The 13,903-nt window shown below is 39.2% G+C and overlaps 1 protein-coding gene across 1 annotated transcript in view; it reads right to left on the bottom strand.

Moving 5' to 3' along the window:
* LOC113163237 (metalloreductase STEAP3) overlaps positions 1-13,903 on the bottom strand; it is a 124,528-nt gene that overhangs the window by 94,682 nt on the left and 15,943 nt on the right. Inside the window, exon 2 of the mRNA XM_026361679.1 lies at positions 8,833-8,886. Coding sequence (XP_026217464.1) covers positions 8,833-8,874 — 42 coding nt within the window. The 5' untranslated portion in view covers positions 8,875-8,886. The remainder of the gene's footprint in view (positions 1-8,832; positions 8,887-13,903) is intronic.

Raw genomic sequence — 13,903 nt, 5'->3', positions numbered from 1 at the left:
TACTCACCCCCCCGGCCTTTTCCTTCTCTAGTTCTTTCACCATCTTGCATTTTCAAAGAGCTGAGAGGCCATAGCGAAAGTGAATGAACCATGACCACAGGCAGATGCTCCCCACATCTCTCTCCCTCTTTTTCATCGCGCCCTTCCCACTTTACACCCTCCATTTGCCACAACTAACGTAACAATGCTTTTCCCAACAGAGCCGACGATGCGTTTACACAGTTTCGGACTTTAGGTCGCTGTCATTTCCTCCAATTCAAGTGAATTCAACTTCAAGACTTGAGATAAACGTTGTGTTTGTCTGTTCCAGTACTGAAGTGACTCCAACGGTCAATCCAGATAAAAACTTTTCATTTAGGTCTACTTCATATTTAAACCTCTTTTAAATTTATGTAGTGAACTGTCATTGTGTGACAGTTTAAGTTTTTGCTACAGTGCCATTTTGAGTGAATGCCATTTGTTAATTTCTCTGAATTCCCTCTGGGCACTTGAAGGCCAAATGAGCACAGATGGGACATTTTCAGTACTTTGGAACAGTTCATTTGACTAATTTGGATTCAAAATTATTGTTTCACACTCTACATAGCACACTTTGTCCCATCTCTGAGCATCGTGAACAAAAAGTAACTGAAAACATATTTATCGGAGGAACACATCTGCAACGTTTTTACATGTGAACATCACAGTATTCAGAGGAACACCATAATAAATAAAGCCACTATTCATGCACAGATGCTACAGCTAATAAAATACTCAAAAAGTCATCTACGTACAGTGGAAGTGTTTTTTCATACACTAATCACTTTTAAGATTAAACCAGACAGCGTCACAGTGATACAACAGACTATAAGGAACTTAATATATTTAGTTTAGTTATTTTACTTTTTTTTAAGTTTATTAGTAGTACAATGTACAGAATTTGTGTAAATACTTGAATCAGCTTTAAAAAGTTTTAGATTTAAAAGTTGCGCACCCAACTTTATACAACTCCCATCACCTTTCTGGAGTGGCAGCACCTAATATTTATTTATTTTATTTAAAGTCAGTGTACGACAACATAATGTCAGACTTTTTGAATTTGGAAAGTTATTTTAAAGAAATATTAAAATAATTGTTTCATGTTTGTTGATGATGTTGTTCATGAAGTTGAAGTTGTATTCAACGTGCGTGCGTGCGTGCGTGCGTTCAGACCATGAGCACATTCCTCAAAGCGGGAATCAGGCCAATCACTGGCAGGCGACAGGGCAGTGAAGCGACCCAAAATTCACTCTCCTGACTCTCAATAGGCTTGTTTTCACCGCAGAGCCAACAACACTGCCTCATCGACCCGTTTTGCCAAAAACAATGTTTGTGTGTTGTCTGAAGATTTTAACACCGAAATGTTTGAAATGAGGAGCACTAAACTTTTTGGCCTAAACAAAAAAATATTATAATAATTTTGATTGTTGTTTTTCATCTTAGATGCTGTAAGGTACATGTTTTTTAAGATTTTCTCTGTAGCGAATTGATAAACGGAGGAAGAGACGGTTTTCATTTTGGCACAGAAGCCAAAATGAAAACTGTCTCCTCCTCCTCGAAATCGTCACATACAAGTAGAAAAATGTAAAGGCAATATTTCAATATTTCAAACTGTTTAGTTGAAAAACTAAAAGCAAATTATGAAGTATAATGTTCAACTATAACTATGTCATCTAGTGTGAATGTAGCTACATACTGCATGTTGTATTGTCAGTATCTGAACCATGTAGTCGTGTTATTCATGTCTGTCTGTAATATCACTAGAGCTGTGACTAGGATTATTTTCATCTTGTTGTTTATATCTATAAAACATCAGAAAAGCAATTAAATTCCATTTTATTTGTATAGTGCCAAATCACAGCAAAACTCATCTGAAGGCACTTTATAGTGTTTAAAGTTTAAGACCTTATAAAATATAACTACAATACAATATAACTATAAATACAACCAAATAAACCATAATCTAAATTTCTATAGATTTGAGAAAAAAGCTAAGATGTAATCTTGGCTTATTGTATTTTTCATTTTAAACATGTTGTATATGAAGCACTTACCTAAGACCAAATCAAAAGTTGAATCATTACCTAAGATAATTGTTAGTAATCATAACTACTGTTAAAAGAAGTGAATACAATCACTGAGAGCACATTTACACACATTTACAATGAGGCAAAAAAAAGCATCTCATAATAATATTAGATGAGATTTGAGATGTTGTTTGTTTATTTCTGCTTCCATGGAGTTTCACCGCCACCAAAATAAAAAGCAAAGCTAAGACTGAACTAAACAGAAAAACATAACTTTGGAAAATACTTATGCAGCACCCGATTTTCATTTAAGTCCACTGCTCTTATAGTCTTAATAGACACTAAATCACCATCACACACAAACAAACGCAGCAGAGTGAAGGACATGATGGTATAGTCCGTCTTTAGAAAAGAAAAAAAAAAAAGACCAGAAATCCATCCGTCCTCTAAATAATTCTGTAAATTGAAACTACTCTATTTCTGTGTGTATCAGACTTGATGTGTACGGTATGTTATTGCTCGAGATAACTTCTCCGTTTGGAGATGGAGAGGAGGCTCCTCTCCCTCTCTCTCTCCTAGTAAAGGATATCCTGATAAAAAGGTGGAGCAGATGAGAGGGGCAGCGGACGGGAGGTGATACAGCGCACAGAGAAATTTCATTTCCTGCATTGTACGGAGAAAATAGTATCAGCTGGGAAAACCTGGCTGAGAGATGGGAGATTTCTCCTCCGAACATTGATAACCATTTGTTCATTTCCTGACAACAACAGAAAAAAAAGCACAAGTCTCCTCTGAAATGGAATAGGTTGAGTTTTCCCTCTCTTGCTCGTTTTGTTCTGCGGAGGACGAGAGCCTATTTCATCACCAACATGCAGCAGTGGTCCTAATCACACAATCAGTTATTATTGGAGGGAGCGTTTTTACTCCACCGGCTGCATAGCTGAGCGACGTAACAGAAGGGGTCTGCGGTCAAATTCTCCCACTTTTGTGTCACTCGGCTTCTCTCCGCCAGGTCGGATTTGCATTTTAATGGAAGGCTTTTATAGACTTCTCGGTGGCGTTCGTGGCACCACAAGTGGCATCATTAAGTGAACTAAGCCGGATTAGAGGCGATGCTGAGGTCAGATACTCATACGCCATAACACAACCGAAGCTTTCTCCTCTGGGATTAGACAGAGACCAGGAGGCGATGGTGAAGGGGTTGAGTGAGGGCTCTGGACAGCAGAGGGAGGAGGTTTCTGCAGGGACAGGGAGGAAGAGAGGAGACTAACTAAAGAGTGAGAAAGATAGCAAGTAGTGGAAAGAGAGGGTGTGGGAGAGAGACATAAAGGCAAAGAGTTGAGACAGGTTGCAGCAAGGTGATAAATTACTTGTAAAGAGGCTCCTCTTTAGCTCAAGGGCCTCTCAGGTCCTGTTCTGGCTGCAGTTCCAGTCTCAGAGGGGTGGCAGAACCATCCGCATAGTATCACAGAGGCCATTTTATTGTCTTGTGCTGCATCGTATACGGACGAACAGACACTAACAATTCAATAGCTACTACTCTATAAACATTAAAAAAAAAAAAAATTAAGCCAAAATTAAGTAAAAATAATTCCTGTTGTTAGTGGTTATATTTGTTTTTGTCTCATAGAACATCTAAAATAAACAAGTAGAGCATTTCTGGTTATTCATTTCAGACCATTTGTAAGGTGCTGCCTTTGGGGCTCTGACTTCTGCCAAAACGCAGATGACCTACACTCCCTACTGTCCCTGAATGCATCAAACGACAGTTTCCTAACACTAATGCGAACATAGCAAGTACTGACCGTAAACAGAGATGTGCTCTTTTTATTAATTTGCAAAAGGTTCCTTACAGCTCTGTACGTTGATGGGAATCAGCGTCATTAAATTTTACAGGCCTACATGCAAACAGAGTATTTACAACTTGCAAACAGGGTAGAAAGTGGTGTAGCCATACTAGCTGTTAGCATCTGATCTAGGGAGTCTTCTGAAACTGAATTCTTGTATGAAATATAACAAATAAGCAAATAACAGCTGCTCTCAGACACTGATAACAACCAACAATCAGGTAAAACTTATGGTGATGAATATTTACTGTACTACTGCACTAACCAACGGGGACAAACAGTGAAAATCATACATATGTTGAGAACAATCTTGTATCTAAATTTATAATATCCAGCCTACAAAGATTTTCTTAAACTAATTTTGCACAATATGACATATACTGAGCCGGCAAGATCACCATTATCACACACTGAGACACAGTCTTAAGTCTGCAGGCAAAAATAAAATGTGAAACCTTAGGGAGACACACACAGACACAGTAACTTTCTAGAGACGGATTCATTTTCCACAGAAAAACCATTAAATCTACAAACTTTTAGTTTAGCATGAGTGAAGGTCTCAACAGTTCTGCTGTCTTGTTTTCCAAATTAACCTTTCCAGGGGCCAACCTTTGCATGGAAAGGCACGGATCAATGCCCACAGTGATAAACATCTGCAGAGCACCTATAACTGACTGGAAGTGGCTTTGTGAATGCTGTGTAAATATTAACTAATGGGTATTTGCCGTCAGTCCACAGGTCTGATGTGTGCCAGGTGCAGATATGAAGGGGAAGCTGCTGAACCGTTTGAAAGTGCTGCGAGCGTCAAAGTGGCAGGTTAGACTAAAGTGCTGGAAATAGAAAGTAGTCAAAGGAGTTTGTCGACTCAGTGTTGCCTTTTATTGTTATTTTAACGCCACACCACTGAGAAAACTACAGAAGTAGTTATAAACTCACAACGAGTAGGAAACACAGTCAGAAACACAGCAGCAAAGGAGTTGTTTTATTAGTCCTGAAGTTGAAATGTGTCCTTCAAGAAGCTCAAGAGAAATGTGTACACAGAGGGAAGGAAACCAAAGTATGGAAAAGGATAAAAACGAAACTGTTTATAGATTTAAATTAAATGTACAAGTCAGGACGTTGCAGGACTCACATCCACCACATTTCAGTGTATTTTCCATTGAGGCATTAGAGAAAAACACAAATAAATTAGACAACATCTAATTGATAAGAACTGTCGAGACAGGACGCTGCTAATGGCTGAAAGGTCACATGAGACACTGTGGGACTGGTTCCATTTAGTTAAACACATCGCAGGCAACAGTTCTGGTGTCAAAAACCACCACCTCAAGTTCAACAGGAGCTGAAGAATCCTTCAGACATAACTCTGAGAGCCAGTGTAGCAAAATTAGGTCAAAAGAAAGTGAGAGTGGCCATAATTTGGTTCCTCTCTTGTGCCACAAAATGAATAAAACAATCCTGCAATCAGATTCTTTTAACGACGTCGGTCATGAAAAAAGGCTAAAAACAAATTAACATTACTACGTGAACTCCCCTGCACTTCTGCAACCAACATAACTTTCATTAGAGTCTATACCCTTCATCCCTCCACCAACTTTAAATGAGACTTAATAACTTATATAAATGAGCATCTTGATTTATTAAAAAGGTGAGGTGTTTCCCTTGACCACATGACTTTGAGTTGTCAGTGATGTTCTTATTAACAGTAGCAGATACCCAGGTTACCCCAGTACCATATTTCAGGCTTTCTACTGTCTAATATCAAGATAAAAGACCTATGTGAGAAAATACATAGTCTAGCAAGCTACAGCTTGATACAGGACAGGTCAGTTTAGGTCACTACTGTCAAAACACATGTGACTGAAAAACACACACACGCTCACACAGGGTGTCATCTAACAAGGAAGGCGCTGCTGTAACCATCACAAACGAGATGTCGGAGAAAATACACCAGCACAGAAAATAACTAGCTGTCAACTGTGCATGTACAAAAGTGTGTGTGTGTGTGTATTGTTCATGAGCATAACACAGCATGCTGTGCAGAGATGAGCGGCCCGTCACTCAGCAGGCATCAGGCCGTGGAGGTCACACACCGACAGTTGCGGGAGAAAGAGATTATGCCTCTGTGTGTGTGTGTGTGTGTGTGTGTTCTTAAAAAAGCCGAGATTATGCATTGTGATATCAAACTGGGTTAACGTAGCGGGCTGTGTTTGCATACAGGGGTGCCACAGCCTCATGGGTTTTAGTTTTAATCCCCCCACACACACACTGAATCCTCACCGGCTGATTTGGCACTTTTTCAGAGTATTAGGCCACCAGGCGAGGAAGCTTTGTTTACCCGATAGACAAGTCATCATGTTTAATAAAATCCTTACTAGCCTCCATTTTACTCTTCTTTCTCCTTTTCCACTGGTATGGGAATTACTCTTTTCCTTTGGTTTACGTCAGTGACGTTGAACCCTTATTTATCCATGTTTGGGAATCTCATATGAACATGTGGCACTTACATAACATAAAGGACGAGTAAGAAACTGCATGAATCAACAAAATATTCAATACAGGACAATAATGCAGAGATGGTCAGAATCCAAACTGTTTCTAAAAGTTAACAATTTATATATATTTTTCAATTAACTTTAGTTAATTTAGTTGTTTTATTTACTGATTTATGTGCAAGAAAATGTGATGTGATGTGTGGAAGGAAACACTATGGGTATTTTGAATATTGAAATATTTTGAAAACAAAAAGTGACTGATTAACATTCAGATCAGGTCTAATTTACACATCAAGGCTGTAAAAACATTTTTTCCTTGCAGTGGCTCCTACATAACAATTATCTGCTTGGATTAAAACTGTTTTGGTTATATTCAGTTTTTCTTACAAACTGATTTGGGCAGAGCTCAGCTAGACAGTGAGGCTGCATATTTCTGTAAATCAATCAGAATTTAGTAAGTTTGAAAACCTTATTTTTTAGGGATTTTGACCCTTCAATGTTCGATCAAGTCAAAGTTCATTCTTGATTCTGTCCAGTGCTTTTACCTGCCTTTCATGTCTTTCTTCAGCTGTCATGGAGATAACGTGTTGACACATGAGCCAAGAGTCAACTTATATTCAACTATCAACTATATTTAAGGCGTACTTACTGTATGTAGCCAGTGAATCAAGTCAGAATTCTTCATAATTAGATTTCCTAAATTAATTTGATCTGCTATGATACATGCGGGCGCAAAAAGTCAAACCTGCATCTTGACATTAAAAAATTATATTTTATTCAAATCTGCACTGACGTCATACTGTTAAAGTCCATTTGTTCTATCTATAATACTGTAGGAGTGAACACATTAAACATATTGCTCAGCAGCAGTAAACTAAAAAGCACAAAAAGTAGTTTGTGGGGAAATTAACTAAAAGGATTAAATTATAGATTAAAATCAATGGAAAAAACATCACTTCACAGTTGCTTTGATTAATAGTCTCTCCTGCATGATAAATTAAAGTTGAAACTTTCTGTACACATTATTAACCCCCCATTTTCTAACGCAGTCTTATTTCCCATTATGTTGATAATACGGGTATGGTTTGCCAAAACTCTTTGTGCTAATTTGTGTTGGTTCAAAAAGCCATTTTCTGTTAGAGTGCACAAATCCATTACGGCCTCCTCCTTACACCGGATAATGGGGATTGAATTAATGCAGGGACTAAAACATGTGGCCCAGGACTCCTTAAGATATGATTGATCATCTTATTGCTGGGTATTCAACCAGTTTGGTTGTGTTAATCGATACCATTACCCCCTCCGGATTAAAGAGTGGTCTGTTAACGAACCCAGACTTCAAAAGAAAGAAAGGTTTGTGAATGGCTGGAAACAGTTGAACTAGTAAACATGCACAGGCTGATCTGTAGATCCCACACTAAAGAACGCCAAAGAGACCGACTGGGAGCTTTGAGGGTCGCCAGATTCATTTTTGACCAGATCCAATAGACTCAGCTTGTGCGTAAGTAACTACACTGCAAACCATCACACAGGAATTTAGTGGAATCAACTATTATTTTGTCATTAACACAGCATAAAGATCAAAGTTTTTTATTTTTAAGCTTGTTCAACTTATCTGGACATTGACTAATGTCCACTGGACTTCTTTTTTGTTAAGTTGAAACGTTGCACATCTCATCCAAAAAGCTTCTTTAACTTACACAAAAGTTCACTAGGTTTTTTGTCAGAATCTATAAGATCTGTTGTGCCTTGAAATGATGACTTCCCATCCCCAGGCATTAAACTGGTTTAAGCACCGTGACACACAGGACCGATGTTTGCCAATGTCAGGTCAAGGGTGAACATTTATCTGCCTTGTGTTCGTGGTGCATGTTGCTTTTTTTGTGGTTTGTATATCTGCAGTCCTAGGACTTTCTCTGTTTTTACTTTATGAATGACTACCACCATCGGCTGGTATAGACAGTTATTTTTTAGTGCCCCTTTTGACCCAGATAACGGTGATGTCAGGTGGCTCAGCAGTCGGTCAGTTCTTTCCTGTTGTCTTATAGTGTCATGACCCTAAAGCAACAGGGTGTCTTCTAGTAAAGGTAACTTATTTACTATAATGAAGTTTGGTGAATTTCACTGCTTTAACCTGGCTGAGAATCTTGGTTGTTGGTGTACGCATTGTCTCAAGCAATAGATATTAATAATACATTTTTATCGAACAATACACTGCATTTTTACTGTAGTATTAAAACAAAAAAACAACTTATAAATTCAATACACCTGTTGTTTATAATTGTGGACATTTCTTCCTTATTGGTTTCTTTTTGGGTGCTGCTGGTCAAATTCAAAATGCAGCAGTCCATCTACTAGATTCCCATACTTTCTCTGGAGTTTGATTAATTCAGATGTATGACCATATACATATAATTACACATAAAAATAAAGAATCCGACTTACCAACACTACTGTAGGAGCCTGGCCACAGGCTGTCCTGTGCATCGTTAGTATGACCTATAGAGAAAACACAGTTATTTCTTTTACTCTTCACATTTCTTTATTATTGTAATACAGATTTTAACTGCATGAAACATTTCCAGGAGTGTGTCAGTAAACACGCATGAACCAGATTACACTGCAGTCACATGAGCGGTTTTGATCATGATTGGATAGTGTACTGTGAAGATAGGGCCCACTCCCCGTTTGTGTCTTCAGTGCCAACTTAGTCGCAGCCAAATGATCTTCAATAAATTATAGAACAAACAAAGTCAAAACACAACAGACAAACAAATGACTGCACACTCATTGAACAACAGTGTGCATCCTTTCTGGAGAAGCACTTAATCAGAAAAGCAAAGAGAAGAGTTCAGGAATAGAGTGATCAAAATGTAGAAGAATGTGTATCGGGGGTTAGTCAGCAGGGCAGGTCATAGCAGGAGGGGTGAGAGGTGTCAGCTAATCTGCTGAAGGATGATACAGATAAACAGCGATGACTCCTAGAGAGCGGATGTTGTACCCAGATGGACACGGAGCAGTTGGTGGCAGCGGGAGAGAAAGAAAGGGAGGAATCAGATAGACCAAGGGAGAGGAGACACTGTAAAAATATCTCACCCTCATTTTGAAACGTTTCCAATGAATTGACAGTCACTATCAAGAGTGTTTGTGTTCAGTAAACGCTGTGCTTCTTTCTTTTTCTGCAGATTAACCTAAGCAAATATAAATATTCAGAGCTGGTTTTCCACCAGCTCATTCCAAAAACTCTGAAGGCTTCATTTACTCTTGAAAAGCAGCTCCTTTCTACTGTTTTGGCCACGAAACAAACCGGAAGATTTCCTCTCAAAAGCTCGCTGGCACATAATGTTACACTGCAGTGCTGAGTCCTGCACAGACTCCTAGTTGTTCATGGGTGTATCATGATTATATTAATTAAAAATAATCATCAGTGTTAACACTAAATTACTTGAAGTGGTGGAAGTATTTTGCAGTGCAGGTGGAGGTGCAGAAATCGAGCACAGCAGGAAAGTGGAGAGATCCAAACGCCTGTCCTGGACTCCTCAGATGTGTCATCGTACACTAATAACCCTCATGATCTGGATCTCGCTCCTGTTTTGTCCTCTTCTCTCCCTCTTTCCTTGTGTCTAACACCTTTCACTCCTTATTTCTCCTTTTCCACCCCCTCCGCCCGCCAACTCCTCTGTGGTTGTATCATTCTGCCTCTCTGGCCCATCCGCTTCTCATTAGACCTTATCTGAGCTTTCACTTTCACCATTGGTTTTTATCTGTCTCATTATGTGCTGCTCACCTATGGAGGGAGTAAGGGAGGCCCTGTGGCATGCTGGGATGACTATTCTTATCTGGCGCTCTCTTGTGTCCTGCCCTCTTGACTTCTACACACACACACAAACATCCCACACACACGTACACATATACAGCTAAAGACAAGCAGAATCTCCATAGGCTCTTTTCAATTCAGTCACATTTTCAGCTTCATTGGGACCCTTTGAGCAGGACCCCCAGCCCTGAGTCCCCCCGAACAGCCAGGCTCAGTGATAAAACCCCCCAGACACTCCTCCATTATGAAGCAGTGATAGGAGGTGCTGCCTGGAGTAATGTACAAACATACACGGAGACACATACAAAATACACAAATGTTGCAAGCACAAAAAGAAATCCCCACACTCCTCCCCTGATATGTTATCAAGCCTTTTCAGAAACTGATGCATGAGCCACATGTGCTCTCCTTAAACACAATCCTTTAAGAACCACTGATAAAATATTCAGTTACACTGGCTGCCCATGATCCAACGTGAAACAAAATTGGTTACACGTTTATATATGCTTCTCTTTTTATTCTGTTTTATATTGCATATGAAGACTCCCAGAGTGTCTTTTCTTTTCATTATAACACTAAGCAGCAGTAGTAGTAAGGGAGGAGGTGACACTCTGCTTTCTTTATCATTACATAATAGAATTCAACCCGCATTACTACAATGAGATACATCAAGGTCAGATCTCGGCTTCCTATTAAAGGCTGTTTATGTATCTTTGGCAGCAGAGGATTAGGTCCTCAGTTAGCAAAGGTTAAAAGATAAAACTTCCTAAAGGTTTCCGTGGCACTAGTCACAGCAGGGAGTTTCACAAACAGGCAGGAGTCGAGCTTGTCAGGGTCAAACTGCAGCAAACACTGCTGACAGCAGCAACTGGGAGGGGTGGGGGGGTGTCATAGGGAAATGTGTGAGTGTAGGACCTACAAGCATGATAACCCCAACACCGGTGGCCCTTCCCTATCTGCTCACTTGATCCCAACACACAAACACAAACACACACACACACACACACCACAGTGCGTACAATATGTGATTTTAATGAACCTAATCTCCAGGATCACCAGGTCTCTGAGCCGGGAAATTAACGAGAGCAGGTTAAACACACACACACACACACACACACACACACACACACACACACACACAGTATGTTCAATAAAAACCCCTTTGAAATGAAAGTGTGTGTGTGTGTGTGTGTGTGTGTGTGTGTGTATAGGGGTGAAATTGGTTTTCCTCAGGATTAAAGGATTAAAAAGGCTGTTAGTTCCTCAAAGTGTTCCAAATACCCCCCTCAATATTCATTACAGCAGATACAAAAGGCAGAGAGGAGCTAATAATGGCCCCAGCCTTCTAATCATTTCAAGCAGGGACGCTCTTGATCTCACACGCCACCACACACACACACATCCACTCTCTTTTATTATCATTATCCACACTATTAGCATGAGATAAGGACTGTCTGGAAATCACAACAGGCTGAATTTAATGTTGGAAAGAGATTATTGAGGAAACAGTGGCTGAGAATGTTTTAAATATTTGTACATTCACCACTTGCTGCTTCTAGAGTCAACTCCTGTCTTTTCTTAATGATTCCCTGATGCCAACAGGTCTGGTGTGAGGTCTGCCAGCCATACGTATTGTTCAAGAGGAAAATAAATCAATATCTGTGTGCCATCACAGCCAGGAGGCAGCCTAAGTGCCCCTTCACACACACCACATGGAAAAACTGTCCTTTTAAAGTCCCTTCAAGCAAAGGGGAGGGGGTATTAATTGAAAGTGATTGAGAGGATTTCTCACCGTGCCCTTTTTTCACCCAGCGGGTAGCCACTTGTTTGCTGACAGCAATAGAGGGATTGGTTTACACTGTCTGCTGCTGCCCGACCAGTGTGCGAGTGTGTATGCACGTACATAAAAGGATGGCGGCCTAACAAGGCTGAAATTGATGCTGTTTTTGGCAAGAGAGTAATTCCTGATGGTTGCTGACATTTAGCTCCAGAAAATATTGCATCGGATCAGGAAACGATCAAAGCTAAGGGCGAAGAATGGGGAGCCGAAAAAAGGAAAAGAATCAAATTGATTTGATAAAACGTACAACAGCTCCAACTGTCCCAGTCACTGCCAAATTCTGCTCATTATCTGTTAAACTCCCCAAAAGTTACTTAACAAAACAAGCCTGTGGTAATAAGACGCCTCTAAGTGACACACAGGAGACTGGAGTTTCAACAAATGTCTCCTAGTCTTAACAAAACACTCAACTGAATCAGAATCATCATCTTCATCCTAAATCTAAATGTTATTTGTGCCTAGTCATATTGGAGCATTGTCATGTTATAAAACAAATTATTTTTCCAGCAGCGATTTTGTGACAATTTATTTTCATATTGTATTGTCTATATCTATAAATGTGCAGAAGAAAATCTATGTAGTGATATTATTCTAATATTATATAAGTGCATTTTGCAGTATATCAAAGGAATGGTAATAGTACAGAGTCATCAGCGTAAAGATAGTACAGAGTCATTAGCATAAAGATAGTACAGAGTCATCAGCGTAAAGATTCATTTTAACAAGTAATTGCTTTAATGAGCATATAAAGTTTACTATTAGAAAAATGAACAGTGCTATCTGAATTATATAATTATGACTAAGTAAGTAATTATTACTGATTTAAAGAGCATTTTAAGAAGGAGCTCATTTTAACTATTTTTTTACACAACTGAAAGAAGCTTTAGTGTTTCTTCTCACATACCTTCAGAATGAAGTGTTACTTTGTCTTTTTGCATATAGTTGTACAAGTTATTAGTTATAAAAATTAAATAATATCACTGGGTAAATGACCTACTAATAAGTTATCAATACACAGTGGTTGCAGTATTCCACAATTCAATGGTTTTACTGTCAAAAGGAAAAAAAAAAAAAAACAGTCTTAAGTTTGTGTTTTTAGAGGCACTACTCATGTATAAAACACCCCATCAGCTACTGCAGGAGACAGGAAACTATTATGCACATCATTTTTCTTCACTGTTGGCACACTGTAGAAATCGCAGCCACCCCTCTCCCTCTTGAATCACATCTGCCTCCTTCTGTATCTTCGTCCTCCTCTACAAGCACTGACAAAATAAATGCTGCAACCACAGCACCTCGGCTCATATTTCTTTACCCGGGCTCTTCTTTATTTCCCATCATCATTTCAGGGGTAGACAAATGTTTGTCACATCTATTGTCTGGGTTCACAACAGCTTCTTGAAATTTTGGTTATCAGGGATTTTTTTTTCCAAGTCAATTTTCTCTACTGTTGCATTTCTTTTTTACATTGCTCTGGATAAGACACTGCATTTGTGCATGTCAGCATTTCTGTAAGTCAGGTCCCCAGGCCTGTTTCATTGCTTTTTGCAGATTGTGAGAGTTTTACTTCTATAAACAGTACGCAGGAGGCAAAGCTCTAAAGGCTGAAATGAAACTGCTAGCTTCTCCCACTAAAAACATTACCCAAAGAACCACTGCACCATCAAACAATGTTAAGTTACTAAAGAAGATACCCAGCAACTGGTGATGTCAGTTGCTGGCTTGAAGCTGCAAATCATTTGCAACACTTTACTAAACATCACTCATTTTTATTTCATAACACTGCTGTGTCCTAAACTCTATGGTGCCCTGAAATGGATGTATAAAGACTGGTGCAATGTCAACAAGATAAAACTAAA

This window comes from Anabas testudineus, chromosome 2 (genome assembly GCF_900324465.2).
Source record: "Anabas testudineus chromosome 2, fAnaTes1.2, whole genome shotgun sequence".
NCBI lineage: Eukaryota > Metazoa > Chordata > Actinopteri > Anabantiformes > Anabantidae > Anabas > Anabas testudineus.
This window is presented reverse-complemented; position numbering and strand designations above follow the sequence as displayed.